Here is a 23,761-nt window from a genome sequence, read left to right on the forward strand (position 1 = left end):
CATTTACAAAAATGTGTATTGTGCAATCAGGGCTACTGTGTTTTGTTCCTTAATTTGGAAGTGGACTTCTTTGTCACAAAGAACAGGATTTTTACAGTATTTGGTAGTCATTTTCCTCAGGAGGCAAGCCTTTTCGTTACAAGGGGATGTCAAGCTCAAACTCAAAATAGTAAGCCGCCTAAGAAAGCACTTAGGGCTTTGTCTACATCAGTCCTCACGCCGCTGGGCGTAGTGCTGCCTTGTATGGGGATGGCGCGATGCAAGCGCCTTTGTGCTGGCCGCCTGAGCCAGGATCCCCAGCTCCGTATGCATCCTGGCGTAGCCCAGGACATCAGCATTTCCTTTCTCTCTTTCTAATGTGCAGGAGTTTCTGTCCGCGATGTTTTCTTTAGAAAGCCATTTTGCACTGCTGTGCCTCTGTTTTGCATGAAGAAGCCCACGTAAATCAAATATAGCTGCACAGCTGTGCTAAAAGCCTCCTTTTTATCCACGGGCAGCTATTGTCAGCCAGCTTTTATTTCCCCTCTTTCCTATTCTATTGCCTCCTCCAGGATCAGCCTGAGGGTGGCTGGATTTTTGTTTGCTCCCTGCTGTAAGGTAGTCGGTCTCTACCGAGGCGATGGAGAGAGGGGGCAGGCAGAGGGGAAGCGTACGACTGGTGCTTTCGGACTGCTTGACACTTTTATTTTAAGCTCAGGCTCTTCTTGCCACCTCCGTAGCCTCTTCTGCTCTCTGCCTTTTGCTTAACATCTCTTGTGCCTAATTCTCTAATCAGCTGGATTATCGTCTCTTGGCACTGTGTCCTCACCCACTCTCCAGCCTCTCACCAGCAACTACCTCTCCCCTCTCATCTCTTCTCCGCTCTGACACTTCTCCCTGTTCGCTTCACTGAGTGCCTGCAACTTTCCCTCCCCTTGCCTCCCATTGAAAAAGCATCATCCCACCTCAGTGGGGGAAAGGACAATTTCCAGCAACATTTTTCTCGGTGTCGCCTCCATTCCCACTGCTCTTTCAAGCTCCTTGGCAGTCATTTCCCTCTCTGTTCTGGGCAGTGCAACCTCTCTCTGCCGCCTGCCCACTCTTTTCTGCTCCCTCCCAGCATCCTTACATACTTGCTGTAGTATGCAATGGCTTTATCTCCGGCTTCTTCAGCTTCTTTTTGCTCACTGAAAACACTGGAAAATAGCCACTCTTTCCCACGATTCGTTCCCCTGTTCTCACCTCTGCCCCTCCGCCCCCCTGGAGGCCGCGGAGGCAGGACTGGGCTCCTGCCCCCTTACTACAGACCCTTCTCCCTTGAAACTTCTCCAGCCATCCCTCCTCCGCCTTTCCTTCTGTGTAACTCTTGATCCATAAGCCCCCAGCCTCTTCAGCCTCCTCTCTCTCAGAGGTAAGCCTGGTCCTTTCCCTTCTTTTATCTTGGACCCTTCCACTCATCCATAATAACGCGATTTTTAGCATCCTTGAGGATGTTGCTCCTGGCTCTTCCCCATCCCTTCAACTTTTCACCATTGCCTCTGGACTTGTCCCATTTCAGAGCTTTTTTCATACATCTCTTTTCTCCTTTATTATTACTAAAAACATTTGCACAAACATTCATTTCAGGATTTTAATTTCTCTTCTTGCTTATGCTCCTTTTGGAAAAATTTTTGCTACATGCAGCAGAGAAGAATATGTGTGTGCGTATGTACTTCAGGTGAGAAGTGCATGGAATAATGGTTACAAATAATACTGAGCCACCTAATTTGTACAGAGGTAAAGGAGTGTTTCCTCCTTGATGTAAGTCTGGGTAGCTCTATTGATAGGACTGGCCCAAGGACCCTTTTAATAGATACCGTGTCATTTTTTAATGTTATTAAAAATAAAATGTTATTAATGTTAAACATAAATGTTTAATGTTATTAAAAAAAATATAAAGCTCATGCCAGGCAACATGGGCTATTCCAGAAACATGCAATTACAATCAATAATACATACTTTCTAAGAGATATTAGTTAAACATTGTGCATATGGGTGCACATACTTATATATACATGTACATTATACACATATATAACTATATGCATGTGCACATACATGTCTGTTTTTAAGACACTATATTGGAGCATAGTAGGCTGTGATGGAAAAGCGTCATGTCATTCATAATGAAGTAGTGACTGTCCTGTATTTCATCAAGCAACAAGTATTCTTTTAAGCATTTTAACATTCCTTTGGGCATATAACAAAACTGTGTCTTACTAGGACTTAAATTCTTGAAGTAATGGCATGAATCTGTAGATACACTTACCTGATCTTGACTTCTGGTAGATATAAATTAACTGAGCCTATTTCTACAAGACTTGAATTGTGCTAATGGCAAAATCTTCATTTAGTCTGATAGTGGAAAATTGTCTCTTCCTTCCATGAAGCTGTGTCACTATGTGATCAAGTTTGTCTAAAAAGACTGGATTTGGTCCTGCATAGCAATATTTGCATTATTCTGACAGTCCAAGAAATACAGTACATTGATTTAGTTAGAAGATTTGTGGAGTGATTTTTTTAATAACTATTTATTTTTTATCACAGCCTGCAATATAGGTTAGGTACAGTTAGGGTGGGCAGAAGTTGAGAGGAAAGAAGTAAGAAAAAAGTATCTTGTTTTTACATTGCGGACTGTTCTCTTTTACACGTATACGGAGAGACAAACTCATTGGCAAGCACTAGAGTTTGCCATCTAGGCTCGTCCCCTTTTTAGCACAAAAACTGCTGTAGGGGGTTGCAAGTGCTGGGAAGTATTGATTGTTTCCTAGCACGCTATTTGTATTACATTTTTTAGTTAATAATTAGTAATGCTTTTAGATTAGTTTCATTTGAAATACTAATCAATGAGCTTCATATATTCCCCGCTTTATACATAAACATGTCAGCCTCCAATGGAACGAAAGAGTTTTATTTTATCCCAGCTTGTTTATACCGTATAATTATTAATCTGTAGTTTAATCTCCTTGTCTTCATGCTTTTATGGCTTGATCCCACTTGTTGCAGGGGATCTCAAATCTCATTAAAAGGCGTGGATTAAAGGCACTCAACACCTTGCCAAGTAAGTGCTGGAATGTGCCAGCTAAGTCCTGTTGCATGTAGATCTCCCAATGCTTCTCACTCTACATGTGCACCAGAAATAGGACTGCCTGCCTTGTATCTTGTCATTTCCCTCTACAAAGCCTTATTTTGAACCACAGTAGGTTTGCCAGACTTCAGGTGCACAGAGTCACAGTTCTCTTGCTTTGATGTTCTCTCAGCCTGTAGTTGGAAACCCACCACCAAAGTGTTTCAGCTGAGGGGGAAGTAAATAGGAAAATAAAGCTTGAAATTATGCGTTGATTTTCTGATGTTCAACATTTTTTTGAGCTCTTCTAAAGCTCTGGTGCCCCCATGCTGTGGAGCAAAGACATGAGATCTCAGCTGGAGAGTAGTTTTGGGGCCACGGGTGCAGTCATTGCTGTTGCTATTCTCATGGAAATCCATCTGACGAGCCAGAAACTTCGGAAAAGAAAGCCCAGGGCAGCTGATGGCTTCTGCTTAATGCTGCCTCAGAAATCTCATTTCTGACAAACCAGGGGGACCTGCAGAGCTGCGCTCTGCTCGCTCCATCTGTATTTGGTGCAGCATCACAGACTAGTCAGTTGTGATTTTGCAGACCAGCGATGGTCAGCCAGCACCACTTGGGAAGCAGAAATCTCGTGGTTCCCGCCCTGCTCCTGACCTGCATGGGCTCGAGGGTCGGGTTACACAATGGCACCTTTAGTTTGTTTAAGGTAAGGAAATTATGCACAGAAGCTGTTAAAAGAATATGAGGTTGTCAAGTCAAGCGAGAAATGTTGTAACATCACCTGCTCAACCTTCAGTTGGATCCTGTGTGCGTGCAAATTTGACAGTCTTTAATTGCATGTCTCCAAGATCTATGGAGAACATAGCTTCTCAATTCACATCAGAAAAAGCCCACGGACTTTTTTCTTCTCAGAAAAGAAGCATTTGCTTGTACATCAAATATCTCTTAAAGATTATCCAGACCGTAGGTATGGGGTACATTTCATCAGCCAGGCAAAGCTTCCACAGGTCCCAGCTGCCTGAAATACAGCCCTCAGCAAACCTGCCATGGTCCTGAAGGTGGTGTGGCAATCGTGATTGCCACCGTGGGGACAAGGTCCTCACTGATTTGTTTTGTGTTGCCCTCAGATATGGTACAGTCAGGTGTCCTGGAGCATCTGTCCCCTTGTGAAAGGAGAGGGAAGGCAGAAGGTAGCGGCGGGTTGCAGTTACCACGCTGCTGAGGGTGGAGAACGGCTTGGGATTTTGTGGCTCTTCAACCTACAGTCTGCAGAGACTGTGGGGAAGGTCGTTGCGGTTAACGCTGCTGAGGGTGGAGAACGGCTTGGGATTTTGTGGCTCTTCAACCTACAGTCTGCAGAGACTGTGGGGAAGGTCTGGTTTTGGTGGCCTCTCTTTCTCTACCAATAGTACATTCCCCTTGAAGACAAATGAGCAAATGGGGGCTGTAAACTAACCATAGAGGGAGAGAGTGACATCAGCGAATACCCAACCGCATAAACCAGCCCTATGGTGCTTTCAGTATATGTAAATCTAAACCATTAGGGTTGTACAAGAATCACGCTGTTTGACTTTTTAGTTCTTAGCATTACAGGAGAGGCATTGGAGAGAGTAGCACGTGAGCAGGAATCCAAAACAGTTTCAATGGGAGCGGTTCTCATAAAAATGGACTGGAAAATAAAGGTTAACGACTTGCTGCGTGAGAAGATGAAGCAAGAAGGGACGCAGTTTGTCAAACGCTATTATTTGTGGACAGTCTTAAATAATGTGAATCACAGGGCCTCAAATCCCATACGGTGACCTTGTGCAAACAGAGTACACCACCTACCAGGAGATTATAAATTTATGCATGCACTGTACTCAGAACTGAAAAAGATGTTTTCCAAAGTTAGAACCTGTTGTATTGGCATAACATTACATTTAAAGTAAAAAGCGTTGAAAGCACTGGGAATTGTTGAAGAATATTCTGCTAGCTGCTCAAAATTATGATTTTACAGTGCCATCAATAACAAAAAACGTTACTCTAATGAGAAGCCATTCTGGTTAAATGAAGAAATAGAAGTCATGATAAAACATTAATTAACTGAGTATCAAAAAAGGGAAAATAGAAAAAGCAGAAATCTTCCCTGGGTGGTTTTTGTATTTGAAATGGTGGAAGAGGATGTGTCCATCCTCTGCGGTGATGTGGAAAGAAGAGAAAGTTTGCTGCTTATAGCAAAGGAGGATCTGAGACAGGCAGGAGTGGTTGAAATTAAACATTTTCACATCCTAGTAACTTTTACATCCAGGAATCTTAAAGGAGGTAGCTGAAAAGCTCTGTTAAGTGGCTGGGTGTTTATAGAAGATCTTGGGAAACGGGAAATTCCAGAAAATTGGAGGGCTGCCAACTGTATTTCCGATATTTCAAAAAGATAAAAGGGATGTCCCGAGGAACTGAAGGCTGGTTTAGCTTGACGTCAGTCCAGGGTAAAATAGCGGAACAGCTATTTCAGGATCTGTCGAGAGAGAACTTGGAGGCTAAAGGTATAGATAATTCCAGTAACAGCTGAAGAGAGAGCTTGTCAAACAAACCACTGGGGTTTTTTTGCTCTGTCAGGATCGCAAGTCTGTGTGATAAAGGCAACCGTTGGTATTGCCTTTAGGAGGCCAGATTAGGTGGTCCTTTCTGCCTTTCGGGTTTGTGAACCGTAGAAGGAATGCCCTGAGATTAAAACTCCCATGACAGAGTGCGCTAATTCAAACAGAAATAATCAAGCCACTCTGTTTCCCTGGGATAAAGTGTGGCTTAGTTTTGGGTTTTGCGTGTTAATTTCCTATTTGATTTTATTTGATGGCTTTTGAAGCTGTGTGTTGAGTACATTGTAGTTCTGTGGGGGCAAAGAAACCAAACAAACTTCAAAAAGCTGCATGAAAAGCTCAACAAATAATATAAGTATCCTCAAACAAAGATAAAAATCCAAGTTCTTCTTATAGCAGCCTTTGCAGCTTTAATCCCTCATTCTTTACCAGGGCAAAGAAGCTTTCATAAGCTCCTCTGGATCTTACAGGAGAAGGAAAGCTTGTCTTTGCCTTCTGCTGTCTTTGCAGTCCTCTAAGAAACCATAGGTGCAGATGCTACGTTGGCTGTACTTACCCCTCAGAACCAGGACCCAAATGCATCAAATCTTTTCTTTCACTCTGGGCTCCTTTAGGCTGCGGTTGCACTTGGTCAAAATGCCCATTTCTGTCTCACATCCTCTCCGCTTGCCCGAGCTGTAGCCTGGTAGCTGTTGGCAGCAGAAGTGATTGCTTTCCATGCGCCTTTCGCTGAGGGGTGATTTATTGTCTGAAACAGGAAAGGGACTTTAGTTCCAGAATAAGGGCCAGTCCATGGATAAAGGGACCTTTAAATAGGAATCTAGGCATGTGCCAGACTCTGAGAATGGTGGGAAGACTTGCAACTCTTGCTTAAACCTTCCGATAAAGAAATGGCAATTCTCAGATCCTTGCAGGATCAAAAACACTGTCAGAATTGCTTGGTGTAACCCAGGCATCCCCTTGGCACTTGCTCTGAGAGTCTCTAAATAGTCATTTCAGTGACCTTCTGATCATTTGATGGTTAGAAAAACGTGAAAATTGTTCTTTGCATGTGTTGATAGGCCTTCCAAGGTTCAGACCTGTAAATCTGTGGATCCTAATGCAGCAGTCACTAGAATTTATTTATTTATTCATTTATTTTTAGATTAGTAAAAATCTATGATTTAACCATAAGGAAACATTTTTCCTTCAGCACATATGTTGTCAAAGGAGAACATTATTGTTGGTATCCGTTTGGTTGTGGAAAATGCTGCACAAGCAGATAGTGGCCCAGTCTCCAAGGAGAAGGCAACACCTGTATTCTTTCTCAAGAGCAGAAGGTGCAAAGTTACACCCTACGAAATTCTGTCCCAAATTTAACCTAGTGACCTACTGCATGCTTTCCTGCTCTTCACACATTAATCACAACAGACATGTTCCAAAGGACATGCCAGTTTGTGTCCCAAGGAAACATGAAGGATATTCTAAACACCTGCTAACTTGCAGCAAAGATGAAGAGCTTGCATTTTAGGAAAAAAAAAAAAGAGAGCAGATTTTTCCCATAACAACTATGTAGTATGGCAGGAGAAAATGAGCTTCTGTTGTTTTTGTAGCCTCTACAATTTGAGTAGTCGAAGATGTTAGCAGGGGTTTTGGCCATACCCTCCCATGCAGACAGAGCTTATTCCACCAGTTCTACAGATAAGGCTGGAAAAGCAGTAATTAGTACAGCTTGAGAATTGAGGAGAAAATTAACAGGTAGTTTTGAGAGAGAAGTTTTCTGTTCTTCTCTGGAAAAAAAATCACAAAATATGCTCATTTGAGAACAACCAAAAAATTCAAGTACAGAGCTTCAGCATTGAACTCTACTGGAGTTTTTAAAGGCTGGGCTTCCTTGAGAATAAAGCATAAGGGAAATGAATAGCTTTTACTCAGATAATTTGTTGGCATAATCTTTCACATGAAAAGGCTGCTAAAAGGAGCAGAACAGCACCGTTGTTCATAATTTGTAGCTTCCAAACACTGGTGGTATTGGCTTAATATCAGCCTGGCCATTGTTCTCATAGTCATATTAGTAAAAGAGATTTCAAATAGAGAAACATATTTTTTACTATCCCAAAGTATTGTCATACAGGCAAGTGGCCTGGATACTTGACCACACATTTATGCTTCAACAATTTCATCATCTCAGACAGCATCGTCGTGCAAATTATATATACATATACATGCATATACACCCATAAAGGTACACATAAATTATTTAAAAGTTTAGGAAAAGGAGGAAAACCATATCAACTGTATCACCCTTCAACAAAAGCCCCAAAATACTAATTTAAAGCAAGGAGGGCAGGACCTAAATCTGGTGGGTCCTTGCCAGAATCTCCAGCCTCCATTTATATGGAGACTTTAAACCTTTTCAGAGAGCTTACCAAGCTGGAGGGCAAGATAAAAACAAATCACTAGTTCATTTTTCCCTTTCTGATTCTTTAATCTGGCAATCCAGCTTACCCAAGAGTAACTCAAAAGGTTGTGTCTTTTCCCCAAGGTCCTGAAGCCTTTGACCACTTCAGAAAAACACAGTGTGTTGTTTGTTTTGCTTGGTGGTTTCCTGGCACTGTTTCAGTGTTGGGCATTCCCCATTCTCCTTTGAATAAGCTATTTTGAGTAGCAGACTTGGTTCCAGTCCCCTCCACTGTAGCCAGCTACTGTAAAGAGCAATGTGAAAGCTATGAGAAGAGACTTTATCGGGGAAGAGTTCTCCTGTGTTTCTCACTTTCCACGTACATATATGTCAGTTGAGTGGCTTCTGAAAAATAAGGATAGAGGACAATTCTGCTGTTGTTCCTTCTCTTTTCCTACCCACACTATGTCTTCCCCCACCCCATTTACTCTGCCTCTCTCCTGAAGGCATCACCATTTATATTTAAAGAACGTCGAAAATGCATGTTAAACTAAGCCTGCCTTATTGAGTATAGGACAATTAGTAGTAGAGTTATATAATTTTTCCCGTGTCATAAAAAGATGCACGTGTATACTTTGCCTAGTAGGCCTGTATAGAATGTATATGTCAATGCATGTACCATGTGTAAAGATTATTTGCATGTTAACTGAAGTCCCTAAAGACTGCAAGCTATCATTACCTTGTTCAGCTGGGTTACTCTCTCAAAAAACAATAACACCACAACCCTCTGAAGTCAAGAAATAGGTTTTATCTGTATGTGGAACATAAATCTATTTGGACTCTTCAAAGCAGCCTCCACTGGGAATCCCTGCCTCCTTATGGTACCACTCTCTGAACAACCTGAAGCGCAATTTCTTTAGAGTAGACACCTGGGGTTTAACATTTAAACATTCATCACTAAGACTATGGGCATCCTGACACTAATTTAAAAAAACAAACAAACAAACAAAAAACAAGATCCATTGCAGAAATGAAGCTGTAGTACATTTCTGTTCGTGTATGCAACCTGCCAATAGTGAAATCATTGTAAGTAACCCAAATGCTACAGGCAAAAGTTGTATTCAGCAGTTCTGTTTAAAGGTCTGCAGGATCAGAGTCCCTCTTTTTTTTTTCCCTAGTCTCTGTCCAGTTGTGCAGTAGGGTCTAGGTCCAGTGTAACAAAGCAGTGACTTTTGCAATGGGACTTACTTCCTACATCAAAGCCTCTGTGCTGACGACATATAGGCTGTACAAAAGCAGCCGTTCCACGGTCTGGCGGACGCATCCCTGTTCCTGTTGGTTTAAGCTAAGGAGTGAATTTCCAATATTCTTGTCTCTACTTCAAAAGCACGTGAAGCTTGCCATACAGAAAAGCTTGCCCAGCTCTGCAGCCAGCCGAGGCACTGGTGCTTCTGCTCACTGCCTGCGGTTCATCAGGGACCAGTTTGTGGCCCTTGAACAGCAACTCAGAGGGTGCTCCCTGGGCCATGAATGCTTGATGTGTTGGAGCCATGCGGCCTCCTCAACAGTGTAAATTCTTGCCTTTAGGAGAGTTAAATGTCTGTAGCGCCCTGCTGCGTGCCCAACCAGACCTCTCTCTGTAGAGGGCCCATGGTTAAATCCTCTCTTGAGTTTCTCTTAGCTATCCCCCTTCCCACAAAGGTTTTGGTTTGAGGCGGCAGTAGCGTCAGAAGCACCAGCTATCGCTCTCAGCAGCAATGCATGCCTACAGCTGCCGGCCAAGAATGCTCTGCAACGTCTTTTCCACTTGGCCATGTATCATCTGCTTTACAGCAGAAGTTACTTGAACAATGTGAAAAGCTCATTTCTGAAGACATTCTTGCTAAGTGGCCCTGGCACCCACAGTATGTTTGGCAGGAGGCAAGCCCGTGTAGCCTGGCGGCCTGCTAGTCTATTTTCAATTATCTAGGGTGCTCAGAGAAGAAGACATTAATATTGCTGAGGATGACATAGCAAATTACTACTGCTCCCTAACCTTTTTAAATTGCTAACACTGTTGTAATCTGTAATTACAGAAATCAGTGTGAGAATTGTGGCACAGTATAATTATCTTTCCTGATACTTTATTGCTGTATGAATTATTAATCAAAATCAGTCTTGTGTAGTATTTGCAGCAACTAAGAAGAATAATGTATAATTAAATTTCATTATTTCTATTTTTGTGCTGGTGTTTTATGATGTTGTAATTGATAATTAATTGGTTAAAAATTCACACAATTCTTGGGAGTTTCATATGACTATGACTGCTCGGTATTCAGCATTTATTAATTGAATAATGGGCTCACTGAAGAGACCTTTGTATATAGTCTTATGTCGTTACAGTGAGCTCTCAAAAATGGTGAATTAATCATTAGGCCTTTCAATAGTTTCTTTTTAAAGGAAAGCAGTGACAATATAATCATATCCTTTGCTGTTATAGCTGTAATTGAGAGATCGTAATAACCAATTATAAAGGATGGTCATTTTAGGAGCTCTGAAGTGTCAGTTATTGATAAATTTCTTCAAAACCAAAGTGTTGATTACACAGAACAAGTCTTTTCATAGAAAAAATATTAGGAGATGGGGAAGGAAGCCTGGAAAATTATTTTCCTCCCACTTGCCACTTAAAAACAGTGCATGTTTATCCCTAAAAACTGTCAAGTCTGATGTGCTTTTGCTGCCATTTGTCAGAAGTACAAGTTCCTCTCAACTTTTTCATTATTTTATCATCATTCTCACCATTTTTTTCCTAGTACCTTTTGCTAAATTGTGAGGGAGAAAAAAATTAATAGAAAACCTCAGAACAAAAGAGTATTTTTTCACACTCTCTGCATCCTATTAAACAGAAATACTGTCAGAAGTTTACATGCAAATCTGCGGTGCAGACTCTCCAGCTACCTCTGACCAAAGAGCCTTAGATGCATTCAAGCTGACCATTTCAAGGTATTCCTAAGTATCTTTTTTTAACTGTTAGTGGAGCTGATTGGAAGAATGTGAACTGGAACTAAAAATAACCACAGTTCAGTATTGATCCTCTCTTAACACCATCAGGAGAAAGCCGGGAGTCACCTTGTATAGCAGGATATAATGCGAGCTCCAGCTTATGCTTCCAAGCAAAACCTGCAGTTCATTTTACACTGGGTCAGGTACTGCAACTCCTAAATGAAAAATCACACAGCGTTATCTGTTGGCTTCCGTACTAAAATGCAGCGTTACAGGCATAATGAGGAGATACCGATAAACCTTTTCAGGCCTTTACCGTGAAGTTGTTGGGAGTCCTCTGTGCACTGTTGTAGATCTGGTGTCCTGCTTACACCTCCTGGGATACAAGCAAGCTTTTGTTTCATGGGATGAGGCGATGCCTTTAGGCCCCTTTTCTGCCCCATACCCTTCCTTGCTGGTGTTTTGCCGTGGAGAGGCTACAAAGCGGCTTCCACTGCAGTCTGTGCACCTTTTATCTGTTGAGCTTAACATCTGATGGCTTCTCATGTCCTAAACCCACCATTCCACCGGAGCCAGTGGGGGCACCCACCGCATGTAGTCTTTGGACGGATGTTTTCTACTGCTGGCCCTCAACAGCTTGGTCCCATGCAACTTCAGTGCCCATTCGAGAGAGGGGAGCGCAGGGCAGTGTGCCCATTGCTCTCTCAAAGTGATAGATTTGGGTTTTCATCTGTGTTGACATCCATCAAATAATTTGTTTCTGAGACAGTGGTGAGTAGGTCAGGAAAGACAGATAATACACGTGCGTTCCTCTGCCCAGGCAGTTTGTTGTTGGCCAGTGTGCTGGCCAACATGTGAATAGTCATCCCGTGTAAACTTGTACCCTGAGTAATGTGGCCTTGGATATTTTTGTTAGGAGTGACTAATCCTTTTACAAATCCAGTGAGTTCTTTGCCCAGTAACATGCAGCAGTGGTCAGTTGTACATATGGTTTATTGCAGTGACTGTGAAATCTCTCAGGAAAGACAAAACGAGCATCTTTCTATGAGTACAGGGTACAATTTCAGTTTGTTTCTATGGTCAGGAATCACAGCTCTTCTTTCTACAAATTCTGCATTTGCCTTGCTTCTTTTACTTGGGTGTCCTCTCCTATTTGCAACATTAGAAACAATAAATAGCCGTGCTGCTTTGACCTTTTTATTTTGTATTATTTGTATAGTGTTTATCAAATTGATCATACATGTTAAGGAGGGTTTTTTCTCTTTCCTTGTCAATAATCTTTTTTGTTGTTGTCCTGAGGATTTCTTTTCTCCCTGTTTCAACATCAGTAATCAGATGCAAACACTGCATAACAGTGTACTACACCAGAAGTAACTAGAAAATATATCTCCTTATTAAAATATTTATCTCTCTCTAAAATCTATCTCTAAGTGATGACAATCTGTCTGTCTCCAGTCTGTCTTTTTCATGAGAGACTCCAAACTGGAATTGAGATGCCAGGTCAATGAGTGCCTGTTTTACTGTGACAGCAGTCAAACACTGCAACAGGTTTTCCAGAGATGGTGTGGGGTCTCCATCTTTGAAGAGATTCAAAACCCAACCGCACATGGTCCTGAGCAGCCTGCTCTAGGTCACCCTGCTTTGAGCAGGGAGGCTGGACTAGACAATATCTAGAGTTCCTCTCCAACCTCAAACGTTCTTTTTTTTTTTCCCCTCTAATTGCCACTTGTGTATAATAAAGTGCCCTGGGTTTAGTGTGTCACCTTGTTAGTGTCTAATGCTTTTTTATATTAAGTCTTTTTGAAATTCCCAGCAATCCCTATTACCTTTGACATTTGAACTAATTTTATCAATTTCAGTCTCCCTGTCATGGTCTGTGGTCACTAATCAATATAGGATCATCAGATAATTCATGTTGGAAAGGACCTCAGAAGGTTCCTAGCACAACCTCCTGCTCAAAGCAGGTCAGCTCTGAGATCAGAGCAGGTTGCTCAGCACTATATCCAGTCTGGTCTTGAAAACCTCCAAGGATGGAGATGACACAACCTCTCTGGGCAACCTGGTCCTCAGTTTTTCCTGACGTCCAGTCTAAATCTCTGTTGTTTCAAATTGCTCCCATTGTCTGGCTCCATCTGCTCGATGACCTCGCTGTAGGTAGTGGCAGGCTGCTGTTAGGACCCCGGTATGCCCAGGCAGTCTCCCATCCAAGTACGAAGTGTGCCCAACCCTGCTTTAGCTTCAGAGATCAGCTGAGCTCAGGCATGTTGCATGGTGTGGCCACAGGCAGATGTGAGCCACTGGTACTGCTGCGGTTTCATTTCTGGAGGAATTTCACTGTTAACCTGCTAAAAATTGCCCCTGCATCCCTTCTCCGTTGCATACAGTTTAGCCTAAGTGATTTCCAGTCTGATGCAACTTCTCACCTTATGACAACTGAGCTTCTTTAGCAGCCTTTTGTAAAGGTTTTGTCAAAGGATTTCTGAAAGTCAACACTAATTACACGTACCAGTGTTCCTCACTGCTAATTTGACACACTTCAGGAATTCTAATAGAGCCCATCAGAGACATGACTTCCCCTTGCAGAAGCCATGCTGCTTTGTCACGATGATAATTTGCCTGGTTAAGTGCTCTGTAGCTCTGCCACAATCGAGATTTACCTTTTCACGTAATTAACCCAGTTCTGATGCAGGACTTTCTGGTCTGTCTTGATAAGATTTTCTCTCCCCTAATGTTTCCCTTTAAAAACAGACACCACATTGCCTGCCCTCTAGTCTTGTGAGGAAGGAGCTGGTTTTTTGTGATAGGTAATGTATTTTTGGTAGCAGCTCAGGCAGTGTGTTCATGAGTTCCTGGAGAGTTTTGGGCGAGTGCCAGCTGGTAGAGACGACATGCTGCAAACCAAAGTGATTTGGATGTTCCATGAGCAATTTTTTTTGTCTTGAGGTTTTGCTCCATGCTGCCCATGCAGAAGGGCTCGGTGGGATCTCCCACCTGTCGCTGTGGAAGGACCGTGTAAGCAACGTTCCAGTTCGCTTCACTGCAGTTGCTGGACTTTACCAGCAACTTTTTCTGGCGAGGTTTCAGTGGTGCTTTCCTTGCCCACAATAGTTCGTGCCAGTTTCTGGAAACTTTTGTTTCAAAGAGGCTTTTTCTGGCAGTATGGTGACCTATATGCAAACAAATGCACAGCATGTTCTTTTGAGCTGGAGAAAGGCTTGCTAAGACATTCTCTCTTCGGTTTGAAGAAATACCAAGTGTGTAACAATGATTTCCATGAAGAAGGTTCTGCAAACTCAGCATAATACTCAATTCAGCAAAAAAATACGCGGTTTGAATTAACACTGTATAAAAGACTTCCAACCCAGCTTGCCTCAGAGTTCAGAGTTAATACCCAATCCCTGCTTTTTTCTTCCGAGGAGAGGAAAAAAAAAAATGTTGAATTCTGCTGATTTTCTTGCTACTATATGCCAAAGCCTTATGGTGACCTTTTCTCTTTGCACTCTAAACCCTTTCCCCGTGAAAATGAACAATATACTTCCCAGTGCAGGGTTTCACCATCTTGCTCCTGTCCTGCAGGATAAGGCCCTCTTGGAGAGGAAACACCTCATGCCTGGAGGTCATTCAGTCGATGGCAGATTGTGGAAAGGGGAAAACCGTAAATCACTTGCATTGAAACATTAAAAGCTGATAAATAGGTGGTCCTGAGCCATAGCCCAGCCCCAGCTTCCCTGTGCGCAATGCAGGGCTCGGGGTGCTTCCTGGAGTGGCCAGGGGCACGGCCACGGGAAGTCTGTGTCGGGCTGAGATTGCAGCCGCAGACCAGGGCATCCATGTGGGCTCTCAGCAGCTGCGGGAAGGGGCACAGCGTGGATCCGCTTTCGGGAAGCCCCTGGAGTCACAACGGTAGCTAAAGACTGCTGGAGCCTTGGGAAAGCATGGCGATATAAGCAGCTGGGTGGAGGTCATTCCCAGGAGCATAGCTAGGGATCCGCTGGAGCGAAAGGTGCGATTTACAGCCCCAGCATCTCAGTACCTCATTGGTCAGGTTTCCTAGCATAGAAGGCAGGCTTGCTCGCCAGTGGGGAAATACACCGTGGTATTTTCAGCACTTCACAGGGCATGCAATGAATTTTTTTAAAAAATACACTTGATGAGAGCTGTAGTTAAAAAGTGGGAAATTACTAATTAGTAACCAAGTAATTCAGGGTTTGATTCACACAAATTGCACTTTTACTGTAAAAAAGGATTGCAATTTCAGGCAAACAGTATTTTTTGTTTTTTTAAAAAAGGCACTGAAAATATAATTGATGTTCTGTTCATTACCTGCCAGGTTTCAGGTTTCTTGTACATTTTTTCATCATCTGAGACATTACAGGCATAAGACATGCCTGGAAAAAAAGAAAAAAAAAAATGAACGCTTTCCCCTTTGCATTGTCATTTGCAACTCTCAGGTTTTCCCACTAGATTGTTCTTGTAAACTCTTGCATTTCATAGCACGCAAGAGTGACCACTTAGAACATCTATATAACACTATCGTTAGCATCAGAGTTCAGTTACACAGAAAGCTATGAGTGGGATGAGCTAAGTATCATTTTCTCTTTTACCTTACTGTAGTGCTAATAAAATGATCGCTGTCAATTCTTCTCATTAGTCTCAATTTATGAGGGGGAAAAAAAGAAGAATGAATTTTCTCCTAATTAAGAAATCCAACTGGTAGCATAAAAAAACCCACAGTGTCTCCCTCCCTTACCTGTGTGCAGATTGATAAGCAGGTTTGTATCTTCTCTCTAGATACGAAGTCGGTGAAGGGCTAATGGATTCTGGGTTGGTTGGTTGTTTTTTTTCTGTTCATGTAGGCATTTCAGATGGGTACTCTGAAGCGTAGTGTGAGTCAGCAGTAAATACTGAAAATACCGGTAAAAGGGAAGCTGCAAGCATCCCATTAAGAATTCCAGTAATACTATAGTTTTGTAACGTTGGCAAAAACACTTATTTTGTAGAAAGAGTCATCACAGCCACTAGCTTAAAAGTACTCCTATAAGGGTGGGCAGATTGAGTTCTTTTTGAGAAGTCTAGTAGATACTTGTGCAAGTAACAAGCAGATCCTCTTATGTCCATTTTTGTCTAGATTATTAGTATCTTTCAAATCACACTGTAGGAAAATGGTACCCTGGTTTGAACACATGGCAAGAGAAATAGTTTGAAGTCATGTTGTGTCTGCATGTGTACCCGTATATTGTACTAGCAAAGGAAAATGCTGCAAAGAACCATGTTAAAAAGTAGCAGAGGAGGAATTTTGCTTCCACTTTCTGCAGTGGTCAGATATTTGCAGTGCAGCAGTATTATACCAAAATACCTCTGTCTGTCGCCCTTAGCCCTATATGTCTCTGAATCTTATCTCTCAGAAGGTGGTTGTTGTTTGGAAAAATAATTCCTTAAAATACTTGAAGTTTGTGTGTTTGTACGACTTTCCTTTCGGCAGCAGATAGAATACGTGCAAATAATCCTTTTTCCCATGTAAGCCTTAAAACAGGTATGTTCGGTTTGTTTTGGGGTACATAGTGTGTTCAGACACAGAACAGGCTTTTACAGTTTTCTACTCAGAGAAATTGAAATGGGAAAATAATGCAAAGAGGATTCAGTCTGGTGCTGGGCAGAAGGTTTTGGGTAAGAGAAGAATTACTTCAATGTGTCCAAATGCAAAGGGGGGGTCATGCAGTGTTGGGTGTTGGGGGAAGCTGACCCACCACCACCACCGCACGTCTGATTCCCATGTTCAAAGGCGATGCTGGTTGCAGAAATTGCAGAACAGCAGGCAGGGAACTTCCTAGCTCAGACAGTTGTAACAGGTGTCTTACATCCTTCCAACCTCTGCTTTGCTGTCAGGAGGGGGAGACATCTGCAGGCAGGAGTGGTCCCAACACCCACGTGCTGCCCTGCCCCCCAGGGCTGGACCTCTACACGTGCTGGGGGATTTTCTTGGGTCTGTGGGTCTGGAATGCAGAAATTGCTCTTTTCTGTAAATTACATTAAACTGCCGGTGAAAGTGTGTTGCTTTAGCCATACCTGGAAATGGATTTCTTCTAAGCCACTAAACATCTTTCTCCCCCCCTTTAGGCTTAAGATAGCTCTAATTCTAATTGAGAGATGAGGTCGCTGTAGTTAGTGGCTTGTCTTCGTCGGGTACAGTTCCACCTTGCATTTCACTTGGGCAGAGGTCATCAGTGTAAACACGCAGCACTGCCTGTCCGCTGGAGAATAGGCTGGGGTTTTGAAGGTTTTTTTCCCTTAATCTGAAAATAACAGAAGCAAGCAGAAAGCCCTTTTTTCACTATTAGAAGACCCGACAGTCACTCTTGCTTTTTTTGCTAAAATCTTCTAAAATTTCCCATGTCCCCATGTTATTGCCTCTACTAAATCAAAACTCGTAGATGCGTAGTAGGTGGTTGAAAGAAAGCACTTTGCAGTCCATCTAAACTCTACTTTGGTTTTGAGGGGGGAAGACAAAGAGGGGTTAGGTAATGGAAGCATGGTGGAGTGAAAGCCTGTGGCAACGAACGCCCTTCCCCATACCTTTCCCGAGCAACTTGCTCAGATTTAGGAATAAATGGGCTGCTTGGCTGTGGTCCCGGGGTATCCAGAAACAGGGCAGCATTCGGCTGCGCCGCATTCACCTGGCGGCTGCATTGCTCCTCACCACCTTGTTTGTGTTTTCTTCCTCCCTTCTTCCCTGCAGGGTGTGAACGGCATGTCTGTGGATGAGAAGACTGACTCCCCCATGTATGTGTATGAGTCAACGGTGCACTGTACCAATATTCTCCTCTGCTTAAATGACCAGCGGAAGCAGGACATTCTCTGTGACGTGACGCTGATCGTGGAGGGGAAGGAGTTCCGCGCCCACCGGGCTGTGCTGGCTGCCTGCAGCGAGTACTTCTTGCAGGCCTTGGTAGGGCAGACGGAAAATGACCTGGTGGTCAGCCTGCCGGAAGAGGTATAGTATGTCACCATGCCCCTGCCATAAACACGAGCCCCCTCCATCCCACGCGGTGAGGAAGACCTCCACGGTCCACTAAGGAGGCCAAGGGGAGTGCGTCACGAGTGTTGTCAGAGCCTACCCCAGTACGGCTCTGGATGTGGTTTTTGTGTTTTGGGTGGGTTTTGAATCGCTGAAGGATGGACATGTTCACGCCACCCTACCTCACCAGCAGAAACTCCTAATGGTTGTGGCAGCAAAGCTTTAAGATGCTTCAGCTCACCTTTCTCACCACTGCCATGGGAGTCATACCCAAACGCTTAATTACCGTAGCCTTGTTCAGGGCATTATCAGGACCTTGATATTCTTCTGCTCTTCCAGACAGGAAATTTGAACAGGGTGATTTGGCTGCTAGATGGCAAGTTGTTGTTGAAAAATAGTTTGAGCTGTCATGTTGTTGTGAGTCTCATTGCTGTCCACCCCTCTCTGGCAGCTCATGTCCTCGTCCTCCTCTTTCCTCTTTTCTGCACCTCATTCAGCCTTGCTTCCTCATGTCTCCCCTCACGTCGAGTTTGGGATTTAACTGCTTCAGCCTGTGTGTTTTCCACCGAGGAACCACGAAGATGGTCTGCCTTTTGGTTTTTCTCCTGCGGCATGGCTCCTACAGCAGGAAGCCAAGGGACATAGAAAATACATACCTCACTGGAAAGTTTACTTTATTTTACCACAAAATCTTACTGGCTGGCTTCCACCCCCACTGTAATTTCCTCACAGCCATATGGCCGTGACAGCACAGCTACCGTAGGGCACGCCAGTGGCTTTGCTGCCCACAGAGGGGAGACGTGTGCCTGCTGGCCAGGGCTGCTGTCACCCGCCACCTCGGCACTGCCTGCCCGGCATCTCCGGCTGGGATGGGCGGCACGAGAAGGGTGGCAATGTACCCAGGGCACAGGAAGGCAGTCGCTCAGTGGGAAGGTACTCTGGCAAACAGAGGGGTTTTCACCATCATTTGCTTAACGCCCATGAAGAAGCATGGTGTGTTTTTAAATGATGACAGGTCCTGAAGTGTCACACACCATTTTTCCCCCTCTGGTTTAGCTCTCCAGAGACTTCAGCGTCGTCGTGATGTTGTCACGGCACAAGTTGGAGAGCATTAGAAGAAGTAGGTCACCGGGTGTGACTTCATGAGTCTTGACACTGAATATTACTCATGAAGAAATTTCAACCCAGACATTTTGCATAGGAGTTTAGAGATAACGCAGAGGTCGTGCTAGGATGCGCACTATGATTCTGCAGTGTCCACTAATAATTTCCAGTGGAAGAATTGAGTCTCAGTCAGTGTCGCATAGCTTTCGCATTGCAAAGCAAGGGCAGGAGCAGAGAGGTGACAAAACATGCCCAGGGGTGCACAGGTACGAAGAGGCAGGAGAGTATCAGCACTCTTCTACAAAGCCTTGGTGAGACCTCCATGTATGATTCAGGTCCTGCTAGATACAGAAAAATAATTTAAATTCAAATAAGCATATACAAGAGTGACTGAGATGTTCAGAAGAAGGAGCCTGGCCTAAAGGAGGAGAAGACAAGACCATGGCAGGTCCATACTGCTGGCGTGACAACTGCGACTTGCTACAGCTCTACGTAGGCAGAGGAGATGAAACGGCTGAGAGGAGGAGTTTCTCTTTAATACTAAAAGACAGTGTTGACACAAGCATTGATTGGTTTCAACTGGCTTTTAGTAAAAGTAGATCGGAAATTAGAAGATTTCTAATCACAGCAGCGGTGAGGTGCTGAGCCGCAGGCCAGTGGGAGGAGCAGGGTGGTGGAGGGATCGTGTGTCTGCACTTGGTGACCCAGTCCTATGTTCATATGACACTAAAGATTTAAAACACAAAGGTTTGTCTTTTTGTATGTTCTATATGAGATACTACGTAAAAAAAATTCCTCCAGTCCAACCATAAATGATTTCTATTTAAGTGAATCTCCTTTGGATAAATGAAGTATTGGAGTTTTACATTTTATAATGTATCTCAATGAAAGATCAAAAAGCTTTAGTGACTTAGGGTTACACTGGCTGCTGTTGCAGCTCCAGTGAAGTCCATGGATTTGCAGAAGCAATGAATCTAGTTCTTAAGGTTTTTCCCAGTACTCTGAAATTGTCATGCTTCACCTAAGACCACCACTGTTATTTTGCCACGTGCTTCTATTAGTTGCAGAGCGCCAGGGCTTTAACTTTCTTATCCTGGAAAAGAACTCTCTTAGCCTATTAAAAAAGATACCTACAGTTGCCAGTGCTTACTTGTACAGATATTTTCCACACGCAAATTAATTGCTGTTAACTGCACTGAATCTAATTTGCTCGGTGGCTACTTTATTTGAATAGCTATATGTGAGGTGGCCAGTTAAATAATTTCCTCACCAATGCTAGTCACTTGGGGTAAAGAGAGCTGCCTGGTGCACTTCGATATTTCTCAGTTATTCCTTGGTTAAGGTGCACATCTCTGCTTCTGGCGTTGCTGTGCTTCAGAGTGCTGGGCGCTTTGGTAGGTGCCCGTGCGTAGATATGGGAAGTGCCTCCAACAAAGAACAGTGTCGGAGCTCCCCACAAAAGGAACTGAAACACTCCTGGTTTTTAAGAGCTGATAGAGTAGCGGAAAAACCATCTCAGTTATACTGCATTAAAAGAAGTTATCAGGGTCTTTTTCAGTTCACTAGCTAACGGCTCTTCCCAAGGCTATTGTTTTTAGTCCGTGGTCTGCAGAGCTCTGGCAGCCCATTTCTAAAGGTATCTGTGAAAACTGACTTAATCTGTCATGTAGGGGGTTTTTCCTCTAGTGGAAAAATTTCAAACAAAAGTTGAAAGTTAATGTCCTGAGCCAATACTTTTTTCAGGCTTAGAGACAATTTATGTTGGCATATACTTGTTATAGAAAAACAGAGATTGAAAATCGTTTTTAAATATAGTCTCCGCAGTTCAAAACTTTTCCAAAGGTGACGATTGCTCCTAAATTAACAAAAATATTTTGAAGTCAACCATGCAAGCATTGCATTTTAAATTCTAGTGAGATTTGAAAACTGCTGAAGTATGCAATTGTGGAGAAAGGGCATTATTATTATTATTTCTCAAAGGTTTGATGTTGGAGCTGGATAAAGCTTTATATATAAAGCTTTTACGCTCATGTAATGTTGGTGTGAGGGAGCTTAACATCAAAACAAAAGAACTTATTTTTGATTATTCAAAGCAATAAATCTGCCTCTGAAGTCTGAATTGCAGACTTTTTTTTTTCCTTCATAGCATGTTGGGGTCTGTTGGTTAATCTGGCATCCAGACATTGTTAACTGTTGTCTAGCTAAACAGTGAACAGATGTTTTTTACATTATTTCTTGTTTATATCCAATTACAAGTGAGAGCAGTCTTTATGACATGCCAGTGATTTCAGTAGGGAGACATTGTGCACACACAGAATTGAGACTAGTTGAACTTACAGGGTTTTAAACTGCTGCAAAACCTGGTGTTAGACATTTCAGGTCAGTTCAGGTGTGACTTAATGTGCGTCAGTTCAAACCTTTTCCTAATCAACTTAAACTAAGTCAGTACAGAGCTAATTCTGCACTGATTGAAGAGTTTCCATAAACCCTTTGGTACCAGCCTTGTTAATTTGATCTCGTACTACACCTTTTGTTAAAGCAACGTATTTTAGTGTGTAGATAAGCGCATGGAAAAACAGCCACGTAATAACAAGGGCTGAGATGTGACCGTGGTGTGTGAAGTATCAGCCCCCAGAGCAGAGTTAGAGGAACGGAGTGTGTCAGCTGCCTACAGCTAATAAAAAGGACCCCATTAGCTCTTAATTTCTATGCTTTTCTCTTCATTTGCAGTTTTTGGTAAACAACAAGAACCTCGCCTGCTTTTCACCTAGGGTATTTTTCAGCAATTGTGCAGTTTTCCTCTAGCAGCTGCTGTTAAATGCAACCCAAAATTAATATTTTCCAAGAGCTGAGTTTTAAGCTGTAAAGTTACTCATTCACTCCATACCCCTAACTGTTGTTTTGTTTTATTTAATCACGAAAACTGGTCTTCCTTCCTTTAACAAGGCACTTAATTAAGCTTTTAATTCATGATAAGAAGTTAAATGGCACTTATGAGGCTTTTTTAATGGTTTCCACTTCCCATCCAGATTACAAAAAAAGGTGTGAGAGAGAGAGAGACACGGCTGTCAGCCAGGGGTATTGTAGGTCATGCCAATATTAGCTGGCAGCAGGCCATTATCCAATTAACATTGCTTCATCGCTGCAAGTAATAGCTCTCGAGTAGATGATTGAGTCATTCATGCTGTAGTGGTACTCTACTTTACTTGAGAAGGAGCCAGTGCTTCGTCGAATAGGCTTTTTATTCGCTATTATTACCTGCCTGGCTTTGCTAATAGAAGGGCACAGCGAGTCTATATGGGCAAGCTGAAGGCTGGGCGCTGGACAGAGGAGCATCGTCTGTGCAAACACCTTATTCCCTTGGTTTTCTGAAAGCTGAGGTTGCGGTTAAATGGTGAAAAGACAGAAACAGCAACAACAAATAAAACCCCTCACTTGCATTAGATTCCTACAGCTTAGAAAGGAGATTCCTGACCTTGCTTGCGTTTTTTTGACTTTGGGGTGTACATTTGAAAAAACCTTCACGTGGTCATTCCAGCCATGAGAGCACCGAATGCCTTCCTCTCTGGTGAAGTTAAACACAGGTCTTCTGAAGTAGTAGACCAAGCTTTCTCTAGCACTGGTCTGATACTATCCTTTCTGTTATAAAACCAACTTGCTTCTCAAGTAGGTTGGTTAGTTTTACCTGCAACCCTCGAATTTCTTGAATCTGTTTCAAACAGTGGTTACTGGTGACTTTTCAGTGCAATGAACTATCTGCTGGAAATGTTGCCTTCCAAAAGGATTAAGCGGAGTTGTCTGTGGCTTATAAATCTTCCAAGGGGCAAAGGGAAGCAGCATCTGTTTTAGGAAGAGGGGTTGGGGAACTTTTTTGTTTGTTTATCCGCACAGCTCTTTTCTTTGCTATTAAAAGAATGATGTTCAAAGTAGATGTTAGCACACACCACGGGCTGAATTTCTCTGTGTTCTTACTGCTTTACTGCTCCCTGACGGCTGCTGCGAAACCTGCCGTTTCCCCACGAGGTCTAGCCCTGTGAAATCTGTCATCTGCTTCTTCAGTTGACGTGGGTTAACTCCCTCACCCGGCTAATCTTTGCAAGGAGAAAGGCAGGAGGGGACCTCGATTCGGATTCAAGGCTGGCAAAAGCTGAGTATGTTGGAAAGCGAAGGCATGCGGCACCCTGGGTGGGACTGAGCCAGGCATCTAACATTAGTATGGCTCATAGCTGACAGGGAGGAGAAATACTGGCAGCTGCTAACCATCCATGCCAACCCACCAGCCTGAGGGAAAAATGCTGGGAATTAGCCAACGAAAGATGATTCCGATGAGGAAAAAATCAAAGGCAGGATGGAGGAGGTCAACTGTTAGAAACCCTGCTGGCTAAAGGCGATTACTATTCCTTTTTATCTCTCTAGAAATGAATGATATTCTCTTACTTTGTCTCCTTCCTTTCTGTGTACTGTGTATATGTTATGAATAGAATATCTTTAAGGAATGCAGGGACTGAGCTGGGAGTGCTCTGCACAGGAGCGTGGAGTGGAAGAGGCGATAAATGTGGGAAAGAGAAGCAAGAGGGCGAGAAGAAAATGTCTGCTTGGAAGTTTGTTTCCCAGCT

At 43.1% G+C, this 23,761-nt stretch overlaps 1 protein-coding gene across 1 annotated transcript in view; it reads left to right on the plus strand.

Moving 5' to 3' along the window:
- Positions 1 to 23,761, plus strand: part of BACH2 (BTB domain and CNC homolog 2) — a 151,581-nt gene that overhangs the window by 84,828 nt on the left and 42,992 nt on the right. The window contains exon 4 of the mRNA XM_009281932.2: positions 17,763 to 18,017. Within this exon, the coding sequence (XP_009280207.1) occupies positions 17,775 to 18,017 (243 nt within the window). The 5' untranslated portion in view covers positions 17,763 to 17,774. The remainder of the gene's footprint in view (positions 1 to 17,762; positions 18,018 to 23,761) is intronic.

This window comes from Aptenodytes forsteri, unplaced genomic scaffold, assembly GCF_000699145.1.
Source record: "Aptenodytes forsteri isolate BGI_AS27 unplaced genomic scaffold, ASM69914v1 Scaffold20, whole genome shotgun sequence".
Classification (NCBI taxonomy): Eukaryota; Metazoa; Chordata; class Aves; order Sphenisciformes; family Spheniscidae; genus Aptenodytes; species Aptenodytes forsteri.